The sequence below is a fragment of the Nomascus leucogenys genome, chromosome 12, assembly GCF_006542625.1.
Source record: "Nomascus leucogenys isolate Asia chromosome 12, Asia_NLE_v1, whole genome shotgun sequence".
Classification (NCBI taxonomy): Eukaryota; Metazoa; Chordata; class Mammalia; order Primates; family Hylobatidae; genus Nomascus; species Nomascus leucogenys.
Window position 1 is genome coordinate 4605753 of NC_044392.1, and position 14279 is coordinate 4620031.

General features: G+C 38.7%; 1 protein-coding gene across 6 annotated transcripts in view; it reads right to left on the reverse strand.

Moving 5' to 3' along the window:
* KIAA0319L (KIAA0319 like) overlaps positions 1-14279 on the reverse strand; it is a 123411-nt gene that overhangs the window by 40075 nt on the left and 69057 nt on the right. For all 6 annotated transcript variants that reach the window (XM_030823408.1, XM_030823410.1, XM_030823405.1 and 3 more), the window contains exons 4-5: positions 4382-4628; positions 530-631 (exon numbers count right to left, since the gene is read on the reverse strand). In XM_030823408.1, the coding sequence (XP_030679268.1) occupies positions 530-631; positions 4382-4628 (349 nt within the window). The remainder of the gene's footprint in view (positions 1-529; positions 632-4381; positions 4629-14279) is intronic.

Below are 14279 nucleotides of genomic sequence, written 5' to 3' on the forward strand. Positions count from 1 at the left end.
CTCATTATCTGTGTGAATCTAAGTAAATGACTTCTCTTAATTTCCATTTCTTTCTCAGTAAAATGGGGATAATAATTCCTACCTCATAAGATTACTTTAACAGCAAAATGAGATAGTAGATAAGTTACCAGTTAGTGCCTAGCACATAGCTGAGGCTTATTAATACAGAACATATTTATTAGGTTGTATTATATCCATTTTAAGAGAAAGAAACTGAGACTCAGATTAATCTGTTTATTTTGGCCAAACAACCAGTAAATAGCAGATGTAGAACTTGGAAAGAAGTTATTCAAGATGACTGCTAATATAAATTTGTAACTTAAAAAATTACATATTTTCCTGACAGGAAGTCAGAGGGAAAAAGATAAGGGCCAGGAGTGGTAGTGTATGCCTGTAGTTCCAGCTACTAGGAAGACTAAGGTGGGAGGATCTCCTGAGCCCAGGAGTTTGAGACCAGCCTGGACAACACAGCAAGACTCCATCTCTTTCAAAAACAAAAACGTTTATCCAAATGTAAGGGGATGTTTACCTTTAGGTGGTTCTTGGAGAACATATGCATTTAACTGAACTTCATTCTTAGGCAAGGTTATCTGGACACTCTCTCCAGCAGATACCACCAGTTCCTTTATAACTGGAAACAAAGTAAATATACCAGAGATAAGAAACAGATCCAGACTGTCTTACTTCTCTCCTTCTTTTGTGATCAAACTCCTTTCATGATCAATATTCATCTACTGCCATCAATTACTAACCTTTTTTCTACTCTCTAATTGCTTGAAATTTGATTGTCTCCACTTTTCCATTGAAAAGGATCTTTCAAAACTACTTCTTAGTAAATCTAACAGCTGTACCCTAATACCCTCATTCTTCATCTCACATCTCAGTGGCTTCTACTACTGCTAACTGCCTCCATCTTAAAACTCTTGGGTATCATGGCACCATATTATTCTATTTTTCCTCCTTTCTCTCTTTTCCTCCATTGTATTTTTACTACAGTGTGTCCCTAAGCCCTCCTTATATACTACATTCCGCAGAGTTCAAATTCTGTTTCAAGTATCACATTTATGCTAACAAATAACTTTCTAATAAGATACATATATAAAGTTTCTAGAAGGGAAGGCAAATGGTTACAAATCTGCCTTACTTTCTTTCCATTCCAATTGCTACACGATTCATTGTTCACACTAGATTATTCCAAGAATTTTTTTTTTCTTTTTGAGTCAGGGCCTCACTCTGTTGCTCAGGATAGAGTGCAGTGGTGTAATCATACCTCACTGCAGCCTCAAATGCCTGGGCTCAAGTGATCTCCCCACCTCAACCTCCCAAGTAGCTGGGACTACAGGCATGCACCACCACGCCCAGCTTGCTTATTCCAAGAATCTTATTTTATCTTCCCTCTGCTAGCTCTCTCTACTCCAATCTATTCTGTCTTCCTAAAACAACCAACACCATTAGTCTTTCCAAAATACTCACCCACTATGTTACTCTTCTATTTAAGACTCCTGCTCCCATATCATATTTAAGGACAAACTTCCAACCTGCCATAAGAGAACCATCACCTGATCTCACTGTCTTATCCTTCCTATCTAATTTTGCCTCTAGTTATATTGATTTTCCCTCCTGTGTTCCACAAAGCCATGGTCTACTCTCAGGGACTTTGCTAAAGTTATTTCTTTCAATTGGGGTGTCTGCCTTGCTTTATTCTAAATACAGCATTTTGTTTCTAGCTTAAACTCTGTCTCCTCTCCAAGAAATCTTCCCAGACCATTTCAGTTCAAACTGATCTAATCTTGAAGTATGCTAGCATTTTTGGAACACTCAAGTCAGCAAAGAGCTATATACTGTCTTTATACTATTCACCAGCTATTTCACATATGTCAGAGTTTCTCAAGCTCAGCACTCCTGATATTTTGGACCAGGTAATTCTTTGTCATGGAGGGAAATGTCCTGAGCACTGTAAGGTGTTTAACAGTATCACTGACCCATACTCACCAGATGTCAGTAGCATCACTCTCTCCCCCCAACTAAAAATGTTTGCAGACCATTGAAAGCCACCGATTATATAAATCTTATTTCTCTGACAATAAATGTTCATTTGCTATGAGACTTCGAAACTAGGAGAACTTAAAGCAAACAATAGGCTAGTCCACTCATATTTCAAGCCTGAGAGGCGAGAAGGGCTTCCTAGACAAATATGAAACTTGAGATTTATCTGCCTCTGCATGGGAACATTGCACTTGGGGAGAAATGAAACCATCCTTAATGGAAGCTTCAGCATTTGGAGGCCCCAGGAGATGGAATAAGAACTCTCTGAAGTGACTTTCAAAAAAAGAAAAGAAAGAAACATGATACTCAGAGAAAGTATAATGAACCAAAAAATGGCTATTCAATACAGTTCAACCCAAACCCTTCACAATTAAACCAAAAATTACAGGCATCTTGACTGAATACAAAAATTACTTTGGTGCCCCAGGATTGAACCCCTAAAATTTCATGTTATATTACTACCAAAGGACACCCTGGAAAATTAAAAATTGGCAAAAATTCATTTTCACTGACTTCGCTTTTACCCTCTTGATTTCTTCAGGGGATAAAGACCAACTTGGTTTCTTGATTAACCAGTTCTTCCCAATACCTTAGAACAGCACTGTGAAGCACAGATTTATTTATACACTATGTATAAATCTACTTCTTATGAATAGCTTTAAAAATAAAGATGCTTCTCCAGGACACTGGTCTGAGCAAAAAAAAATTCTTGAGTAATACCCCACAAGGACAGGCAACCAAAGCAAAAATGGACAAACGGGATAACATCAAGTTTAAAAGCTTCTACACAGCAAAGGAAACAATCAACAAAGTGAAGAGACAACCCACAGAACGGGAGAAAGTAACTGCAAACTCCCCATTTGACAAGGGATTAATAACCAGAATATATAAGGAGTTCAAACAACTCCACAGGAAAAAATTTAATAATCCCATTTAAAAATGGGCAAAAGATTTGAATAGAGATTTCTCAAAAGAAGACATACAAATGGCAAACAGGCATATGAAAAGGTTCTCGACATCACTGATCATCAGAGAAATGCAAATAAAAACTACAATGAGGTATCATCTCACCCCAGTTAAAATGGCTTTTATCCAAAAGACAAGCAATAACAAATGCTGGTGAGGATGTGGAGAAAAGGGGAACCCTCGTACACTACTGGTGGGAATGTAAATTAGTTCAACCACTATGGAGAACAGTTTGGAGGTTCCTCAAAAAAATAAAAATAGAGCTACCATATGATTCAGTAATCCCACTGCTGGGTCTATACCCAAAAGAAAGGAAATCAGTGTATCGAAGAGATATCTGCACTCCCATGTTTGCAGCACTGTTCACAACAGCCAAACTTTGGAAGCAACCTAAGTGTCCATCAACAGATGAATGAAAAAAGAAAATGTGGTGCTTATATACAATGGAGTACTACTCAGCCATAAAAAAGAATGAAATTTTGTCATTTGCAACAACAGGGATGGAACTGGAGGTCATTATGTTAAGTGAATAAGCCAGGCACAGACAAACACTGCTTGTTCTCACTTACTTGTGGAATCTAAAAATCAAAACAACTGAACTCATGGAGATAGAGAGTAATGGTTAGATAGATGGATGGTTACCAGAGGCTGCAAAGGGTAGTGTGGGGGTAAGAGGGAGGGGGATAGTTAATGAGTACAAAAAAAAAAAAAAAAAAACGCTAGAAAGAACAAATAAGACCTAGTATTTGATAGCACAACAGGCCGACTATAGTCAATAATATTTTAATTGTACATTTTAAAATAACTAAAATAATATAACTGGATTGTTTGTAACACAAAGGACAAAGGCTTGAAGGGATGGATACTCCATTTTACATGATGTGATTATTACACATTGCATGTCTGCATCAAAACATCTCATTTATGCCATAAATGTATACAACTACTATATATCCACAAAAATTAAAAGTTTTAAAAATAAATAAAAATAAAAGTAAAGATGCTATAAAAATGAGAGACCTACAACGAGACTTTCAGAAGGTAAGCAAGTACACTGATCCAAATCTTATCTTCCCAGTGGGCTCTGATTGATCACTTGAACATTATACTTAAAATGGAATCATGTGCCTTTAAGTCACAGTGGAATCTGGATCTGTGAAAATTAGCCTCGTAAACTTCCATAAGCTGGAGGCCTGCTGAGGAAAGGCTCTAGAGCCCCCAGTCCATGACTGCAGGGGCACTGACAGAGTTATTTTTTCTCTAACACACAGTATTCAAGTTATGCCTCCCTTCCTTCTTTCCTCTAAAAGGGAATACTTTGATCAAATGTTCTACTTTTTCCTTCTACTCCAAGAGCAAAGGTCCTTACCTGGGTATGGTGCTGAGGTGCTCTGGAAAGAGGCCTGCGGGGTAGGGGTAGCATAACTGTAGGAGGGAGCCACTGGCTGTGGGACAGCAATCTGGGTTTTCTCAGAACTTTTTACTTGTTGAGTGCTGGACGTAGTAGCAAGACCCTCTGATATTTCAGGTTGCATTGATACATTCTTTGGCCCACCAGACAGCTCTGCAGTCAGGTCTGTGGTTAGGGGACTGGAAATTGTAATCGCCTTGTGGACCTAAAGAAATAAAAAAACTAATTTCAGTAGGTAAAAGTTACATAATTTTTCAGGTTATGTCTCATGAAACAATCGTCTATTAAATGTTTTCTTGAAAAATGCAAAAATGTCAAAAATATTAAAGAAAATAATCTCACCACCCAAATAAAAGTGGTGTTAAATGTTGAGATAAATCTTGAGTTTTTTCCTAGCCAAAAAGTTTTGTTTAAAACAAAATAGTAATTTTCTGCATTCTAAGTGTGCTGGAAAAGCAAAACAATGTATACTTCTACCCTGTTAACATTTCTATTCAATCTTTCTACAAATACTTATTGAGCACTTATTATGAAATAGCCCTTGTGGATCCAAAATATAAATAAAACTGATCGTTGAGCACTGAAAGCATAATAAGCCAAAATAGTAAATATACCAGCTAAGCATGGTGGCTCACACCTGTACTCCCAACAACTTTGGGAGGCCAAGACAGGAGACCACTTGAATCCAGGAGTTCAAGACGAGCCTTGGCAATATGGCAAGACCCTGTCTCTACAAAACATAAAAAATTAGCTGGGCATGGTGGCCATGCCTGTGATCCCAGCTACGTGGGAGGCTGAAGTGGGAGAATCGCTTGAGCCTGGGAGGTCAAGGCTGCAGTGAACTGTGATCATGCCACTGTACTCTAGCTTGGGTGACAGAATGAGACCTTGTCTCAAAAGAAAAAAAAAAAAGTAAATATACCAATAAATGTTTATGATGAGGGAAAAAAAAAAAACACAAGCTAAAGTTACTTAATCCATCTCCCTTTGAGGGAGAAAGGGTATGGAAAAGAATGATTTTTTATTATTATTAAAGAAAAAGGCTTCCTGAAGTAGAAGAGCCCTAAGCTGAGTTTTAGAGGATAAACAGTTGTTTACTAGACAAAAGGCAGAGGGCAGAGAACAAGTGTAGGCACAAGAAATGAAATTAACATGGTCTGTATTGGGAACTGACGGCCATAAGCAAAGTGAGAGGCAAAAGTAATAGAAGATGAGCTGGAAAGATAGAGGCAAAGACCAGATGGAAAAAAGCATTACATATTTTAACAAACTAAGTAATGGTAAGCAATTTAAAGGTTGTATGCAAGGAAGTAACAAGGTTGGGTTTCTGTCTTCCAAGTCATTTCTTAGCATATGGGTTTGAAGAAGTAAGGCAATAGCAGGAATATCACTTAGAAGAGTACGGCTTTCATCCAAATGAGAAATAATGAGTGGCTAAACAAGGGTGGTGGTATGGATTTTTTGAAAATCAAATTCGGCCGGGTGTGATGTCTCACAGTTGTAATCCCAGCACTTTGGGAGGCCGAGGCGGGTGGAACATTTGAGGTCAGGAGTTTGAGACCAGCCTGACCAACATGGTGAAACCCCATCTCTACTAAAAATACAAAATTTAGCTGGGCATGGTGGTACATGTCTGTAATCCCAGCTACTCGGGAGGCTGAGGCACGAGAATCACTTGAACCCGAGAGGAGGCGGAGGCTGCAGCGAGCCGATATCATGCCACTGTACATCAGCCTGGGTGACAAAGTGAAAGTCTGTCTCAAAAAAAAAAAAAATCGAATTGGTTGAAATATAATTCACATAAAATAAACTACACACATTTCAAGTATATAAGGTCAATGTTTTGACAAATATATATACCCATGTAACCACAATTAAGAGAGAGAACATTTCTATCAGCCCCCAAAATTCATTCATGCCCCTTTATAATAAATCCCTGTCTCCATCTCTAGGCTCAGGCAACCACTGATTTGTTTGCTGTCAAAGTGAGATTAGTTTGGGTTTTCTTGTATTTCATATAAAAGGAAGCATATACATACTATTTTTGTTTCTGGCTTTCACTCAACCTGTTTTTGAAACTCATTCATGATATTGTGCATATCAGTAGTACACTCTTTTTTATTACTGAGTAGTTTTCCATTATAGAAATACACAAAAATTTGTTTTACATTTATCTACTGACGGAATTTTCAGTTGTTTTCTGTTCTTAGTTATAAAAGCTGCTATGAATGTTTAAGTATACATGTTTCTGTAAACATGTGTTTTAATTTATCTTAAGTAAATACTTAGGAGAATTGCTGGTTATATGTAAGTATATGTTTAACTTTGTAACAAACTATGAACTGTTACCCAAAGTGGCTGTACATTTTATATTTCTACCAGCAACATACAAGAGTTCCAGTTGCTCTACACCTTCACCAACACTTGGTATTCCTGGTCTTTTTTTTTTTTTTTTTTTTTTTTTTTTTGTCATTCTAGTGGTTATAAAGTGATAGATGACTGATGACTTTCCTGATGACTAATAATATTGAGCATATTTTCATGTGCTTGTTGACCATTTTTTCCTTGAAGAGGCAAAGAGGTAAAGTTTATCCAAGTTTTTACCCCCCCTTTTTAAAGCTTTATTAAGGTATAATTAATTTTAAAGCTTTATTAAGGTATAACTGACATACAGTAAATTGAACATACATAAAATGTACAACTTGATAAATTCTGATGTATGTATACACATTTGAAACCATCAGTACAATCAAGCTAATGCATATCCATCACTTCCAAAGATTCCTCATGCTCCTTTGTAATGCCTTCTCCTCCCCACCCTAAGCAACCATTCTGTTTCTTTTTTTTTTTTTTTTTTTTGAGACAGAGTCTCGCTCTGTCGCCCAGGCTGGAGTGCAGTGGCGTGATCTCGGCTCACTGCAAGCTCCGCCCCCCGGGTTCATGCCATTCTCCTGTCTCAGCCTCCTGAGTAGCTGGGACTACAGACGCCTGCCACCATGCCCAGCTAATTTTTTGTATTTTTGGTAGAGATGGGGTTTCACCATGTTAGCCAGGATGGTCTCAATCTCCTGACTTCATGATCCGCCCGCACTGGCCTCCCAAAGCACTGGGATTACAGGTGTGAGCCACCACGCCCGGTCTGCCTTCTGTTTCTACAGTTTGCATTTCCTAAAAGGTTTTATAAATGGAATCACAAAGTAAGTACCCTTTTTTTTGAGAGGGGCAGGCTGGCTTATTTCAGTCAGCAAAATTATTTTGTATGAATAACAAAATATACATAAAATGTTACATATACAAAATGTTTTGTGTATCAATAATTCATTCCTTAGCATTGCTAAGTAGTTTTCTGCTTTATAAATATACTATAATTTGTTTATTCATTCACCTATAGATGAACGTTTGGGTTTATTCTAGCTTTTGGCTATTACAAATCAAGCTGCTATAACCACTCACCTACAAGTCTTTTTTTTTTTTTTTTTTTTTTTTTTTGAGATGGAGTTTTGCTCTTTTTGCCCAGGCTGGAGTGCAGTGGCATGATCTCAGTTCACCACAACCTCCGCCTCCCAGGTTCAAGCGATTCTCCTGCCTCAGCCTCCCGGGTAGCTGGGATTACAGGCATGTGCCACCACGCCCAGCTAGTTTTGTATTTTTAGTAAAGACTGGGTTTCTCCATGTTGGTCAGGCTGGTCTCAAACTCCAGACCTCAAGTGATCCACCCACCTCGGCCTCCCAAAGTGCTGGGATTACAGACGTGAGCCACCGCGCCCAGCCTCTACAAGTCTTTATATGGACATGTCCTTTTATTTCTCTTAGGTAAATACTTATAAATAGAACCCCCGATCAATGTACCTTTAACTTTTTCAAGAAACTGCCAAACCATTTTCCTAAGTTGTTATGACATAATATAGTACCACCACCAGTGTATTTCAGTTATCATACAATCTTGACAGAATTTGGTGTGGAAATCTTTTTAATTTTAGCCATTCTAGAGGTATGTAGTGGTATCACTGTGGTTGTAATTTACATTTTCCTAGTGATTAGTGATGTTGAACATCTTTTTATGTATTTATCAGACACCTGTATAACCTCTTTGGTGGACTATCTGTTCAAATCTTTTGCCTGCTTTTTAAAATGGGTTACTAGTTTTCTAATCAAGTTATAAGAGCTCATTTATTTCTATAAATGAGTCCTTTGTCAGACATATAATTTGCAAATGTTTTCTCAGTCTGTACCTTGCTTTTTCATTTTGTTAGTGTTAACTTTTCATTAACAAAAATTCGTAATTTTGATAAGCTCAAATTTATCATTTGTTTCTTTTACAGTTCATGCTTTCAGTGACATGGCTAAGAAATCTTTGCCAAAGCAAGATCACAAAAATGTTCTCTTGGGTTCTCTTCCGTAAGTTTTATAGATTTTACTCTTAAATTTAGATCTATGATCCGTTTTGAGTTGATTTTCCTCTAGAGGTAAGGGTCAAGGTTCATGTTTTTATGTATCATTATCTAATTGTTCTAGCACTATTTGTTGAAAAGATTATCCCTTCCCCACTCAACTGCACTGGCACAACAATGGACCATATATGTGTGGGTCTATTTCTGGACTCTGTATTATGTTCCATTAACTTAGTCTAGTTTTATACCAACACCACTGCCTTGATTACTGTGGCTATATAGTATGTCTTCTAGCTAGATAGTTTAAGTCCTCCAACTTTATTGTTCTTTTTCAAAATCATTTTGATCATTCTAGATCCCAATCTGTATAACATGGTTATATTTGTTTCCTAGAGCTGCCATAATGAATTACTATAAACTTTGTGGCTTAAAACAATAGAAATTCATTCTCTCACAGTTCTGGAGGCCAGAAGTCTGAAATCAAGGTGTTGGCAGGGCCATACTGCCTCTGAAGGCCCTAGAGGAGAATCTTTCTTTGCCTTTTCTAGCTCCCAGAGGCTCTTAGCATTCCTTGGCTTGTGGCAACATTACTCTTCATGTGGCCTTCTTCCGTGTCTGTGTAGATGGATCCAAAGCTCCCTTTCCTTTCTCTTGTATAAAGACACCAGTCATTATACTAAGGGCCCACCCTAAATACAGGATGATTTCATCTGGAGATTCTCAATTAATTACATCTGCCAAGACCCTATTCCCAAATAAGGTCACATGCTGAGGTTCCAGATGGACATGAATAGGGGGAGGGGAGGACATCATTACTTATTTCTCAAATTCCTCTCAGCAGACTTTTGTAGTTTTCAGTATATAGTTTTTGCACACATTTTTTTAAGTTTATGCCTAAGTATTTCATGGCTTTGGGTATTACACATTTTTTAAAACTTCAAGCTAGGTATGGTGGTGCACACCTAGAGTTCCAGCTACTTGAGAGGCTGAGGGAGGATTGCTTGAACCCAGAAGTTCAAGGCCAGCCTAGGCAACATAGTGGGACCCCTATCTCTAAAATAAATAAATAATAAAACTTCAATTCCCAATTATTCATTGCTAATATAGAAACACAAGTGATTTCTGTATATTGACCTTATATCCTGCAATCGTGCTAACTTTACTTAATAGTTCCAGTGGCTTTTATGCAGATTCTTTAGAATTTTCTAGAAATAATCCAATCATCTGTGAATAAAGGCAGTTTTGCTTCTTCATTTCCAATCTCTATTTCTTTCCTTTCTTTTTCTTGCATTATAATTGGCTAGGACTTCTACTACAACGTTGACCAAAAGTGGTTAGAGCCACTTCCCTATTTGTTAAGTAACTGTCATCTCATTTTCCTTTAAACCTTTGAACACGATTTCTTTTAAGTTTTTAATCATATTTTTTTAACAGCTACTTTGAAGTCTCTGCTAAATCTAACAGCTGGGCCTATTCAGAAATCATTTCTATTAATGACTTTTTTTTCCCTGAGCACGGGTTGCACCTTCCTGATTTTTCCTTGCATGTCTCATAATATCTGGTTGAAAACTAGAGGCTTCAGATAATCTACTGGAGTAGCTATCAATCGTTTTATTTATCTGATGGGCTGTTGATTGTTCTTAATAACTTGCCTATAATTAAACTGCAGAATCTAATTCTCCCATACTACGTTGCGACTGATGGTCTGCTCAGTTTTTTTTTCTTGTTTTTATTTTAGCCTGACTTTCTAGGGCAGCCTATGCCTGCATCATTTAGTAGTCAGACAATGATCTGGGCAGGGGTTGCTCATAGACCTCAAACCCATAAAGCTTTGCCATCTGCCAATCTATCTGTGTATTGACTGAGGAATGCATTCAAAGTTACAGCCAGTTCTCAAGTCCCCCCTTAATTTTTACTTTTTATTGGGTTCCCTTGGGTCCCTCCTGCACATGCAGGTAACTTCCCAATCAGCCAGAGATATGCGGAGAGCTTATCTTAGCCCTTCTATGGCTCTCTTATTTTCAAGATCTTCCCATTTAGTTTCTGGCAGGTCCACCACCTACTCCAACAGGCACTGCCACCTTCAGTTAGCAAAGCTGTGGATTCTCTCCATTCATTCTCAACCAAGTTTGCCACTTTTAGTTGGCAAAGCTGTGAGTTTTCACCTGTCCCACATTAAGTCTACCCCCCTCTGGCAGAAAATTTGCTAGTGTTTTTTTTTTTCCTTTTCAATTGAGATGGGGTCTCACTATGTTGAGTTCCAGGCTGGTTGGAACTCCTGGGCTCAAGCAGTCCTCCCACCTCAGCCTCCCCTGTAGCTGAAATTACAGGCATGTGCCACTGCACTCTGGCTCCTTAAGATACTAGTTTTCATGTTCAGCCACACACTGGTAAAACTACAATTCTTGTCACCAGAGCTGAGTAACGGAGGTAAGGACAGATGGGAAACACTCCAAGAAGACCACAGACTTCCACTGTACCTACTCAAAGTATTGCCAGCCTTTTAAGAATAAATTCTTAGGCTGGGATGTGTGGCTCAAGCCAGCGCTTTGAGATGCCGAGGCAGGAGGACTGCTTGAGCCCAGGAGTTTTTCAAGAACCTAGGCAACATAGTGAGACCCCGTGTCTATAAAAAATAGAAAAGTTAGCTGGGCGTGGTGGTGCGCACTTGTAATCCCAGCTACTTGGGAGGCTCAGGTGGGAGGATGGCTCGTGCCTGGGAAGTCAAGGCTGCAGTGAGCCATGATCACACCAACCTGGATGACAGAGTAAGACCCTGTCTCAAGGAAAAAAAAAAAAAGAATAAATTTTTCTCAATTTGTTTCTGCTTCTATTTTATTTCTAGATATGTTAAAAATATTTGGTTTTAACAATTTTGCCCAGTTTTATACTTGTTTTTTACACGAAAACTACAGATCCCTTCTTGCTGCCATTTTGCAAGCCCTCTTGTTTCTATTTTCCCATTTTTAACATTTCTTTTTTGAAATTCCTCATCTGTTTACTCATTGAAACTATTTTCTAGCCTGATACAGTAGCTCACACCTGTAATCCTAGCACACTGGGAGGCTGAGGTGGGAGGATTGCTCAAGGCCAGAAGTTCAAGACCAGCCTGCACAACATGGCAAGACCCCATTTCTACAAAAAAAAAAAAAAAAAAAAAAAAAATTATAATTAGCTGGGAGTGGTGGCACACCCCTGTAGGCCTAGCTACATAGGAAGCTGGGTTGGCAGGATCGCTTGAGCCCACGAGTTTGAGGCTGCAGTAAGCCAAGATAGCACTACTGTACTCCAGCCTGGGCAAAAGAATGAGACCCAAAAAAAACAAAAACAAAACAAACATTTTCCTTTAATTATCTGAACATACATATGATAGCTACTTTGAAGTCTGACTACTAACTCCAACATCTGAGTCAACTTGGAGCCACTTTCTATTGACTGCCTTTTTTTCCCTGCGTATGGATCACCCTTTCCTGTTCCTGTGAATGTCTGGTAATTTTTGGTTTAACGTTGGACATTCTGATACATGCAGTGACTCTGGATTCTACTGTGTTTTCCTTGGGATTATTGGGGGAGGTTTTCCTAGTAGACAAATAACCTCCCTGGACTGAACTGTAGACTTTGCTCCTTACAATGTTCAACAACTGATATCTCTGTGTAGTTCTCACAGCTTTTTTTTTTTTTTTTTTTTTTAAGACAGTCTTGCTCTGTTGCTCAGGCTGGAGTACAATGGTGTGATCTTCTCAGCTCACTGCAACCTCTGCCTCCTGGCTTCAAGTGATTCTCGTGCCTCAGCCTCCCTAGCAGCTGGAATTACAGGCATGCACCACCACACCCAGCTAATTTTTGTATTTTTAGTAGGGACGGGGTTTCACCATGTTGGCCAGGCTGGTCTCTAACTCCTGGCCTCAAGTGATCCACCTGCCTTGGCCTCTCAAAGTGCTGGCATAAGGCACTACGCCCGGCCTGGCTACTACAGGTCTGCCTGTGTAACTGATAATTGACCAAGAATTTGGCCAGAGATTTTACTCAGATTTGGGGCCTGTTCTCATTGTACTTTCTTTGTTTCTGGAGATTCCTCCCTAACTTTTCAGCCTTAAGATTATGTCCACTGATACCTCAAATCCATAAGACTTCATGTATCTGCCACCTGGTTCCCCATGGTTGGAGAATGCATTCAATTTTAAAAAGCAGCAAACTCACGAAGTTCACCTTGTGTAGATTCTGTCTTTCAAAGACAGAACTCTAATCTCTGCCTGCTTTTTCACCAGGCCTCATGGAGTCTGCCCATGCAGGTGTAGTTTAGAGGTACATCCAGGGATTTTAGTAGACTTTACAGTCAGGTTATGGGGTTCACCCTCTTCTGTGGTTTTCTTACTTTCAAGCCCTCCTGCTAAATTTTCAGATGTTTTTTCTATCATGAACTCTGTTTTTGCCACCATAAGAAAGTAAGGCTGGAGTTTTCCACTGCCACTTTCCTCTGCTGTGGGAGTTGTTGAATGCTCTCAGGAAATTTTTTTTTTTAAGCTGCAAATTCACAATTCTTATCACTCTCAGTTGCCATTTTTCAAAAGTAAGTGCTCCTCTAGCTTCTAGCTGCTCTTGGAACCTTTCCAGTTCCTTTCAATGCATTTGTTTACAGATTTTCTAATACTATCGGTGGGAAGGTTTCAGAGACTACTTCACTCCGCCACCATTACTGGAAATTCCTCCTGTGGGATGGATTTTAAAATATTAAGAATCTAATATTTGTGGAGCTGTAATAGATCTGGGGTTTGGGGAAGAGTCTGAGATGACACCCATGTTTCTAGCCTGAGTGAGGGACTGACTACAGTAGTGTCAAAAACGAAATAGACTACAGGAGAGCAACTTTAAGGAAATTACAGGAAAGTTATGTTTTAGACAAATTGAAGCTAAAATACCTCTGAGAAATTCAAACAGAAACTAAGACTTGGAATCATGCTCCTAAAGCCATGGGAGTGGATGAACTATGACAGGAAGAACATGTAAATAAAAGAAATAGTAATTAAAAAATAGAACATTTAGGAATACAAAGGCTGTAAGCTGATAAAATGACCAACAAAATTGACTAAGAAGGAATCATCAGGAAGAAGGAAAAGGACCAGGAATGTGTGGTCCCCACAAGAAAGAAGGGACAATTGCAACCAGTATGAAATAATGCAGATAGGGCCAACTAAATAAAGACTGAAAAGAATACACTGCAATTGGCAACTGTGAAGTCACTGGTGACCCTGGCAAGAGTAGCTTCAGTGGAAACCAAATTCCACAGGGCTGAGGATTAGATGTAAGTGAATAAAGAAGAGACAGCAAGTGTAGACTACCTTTGATATTTCTAGATAAAAAGGAAGAGAGACAAATGAATGGTAGCTAAAGATGCAAGGAGACAAGATCAAGGGCATATTTGCAAGTATCAAGTTTGAACAATGAGCATCAAGTTCTGAGACTGA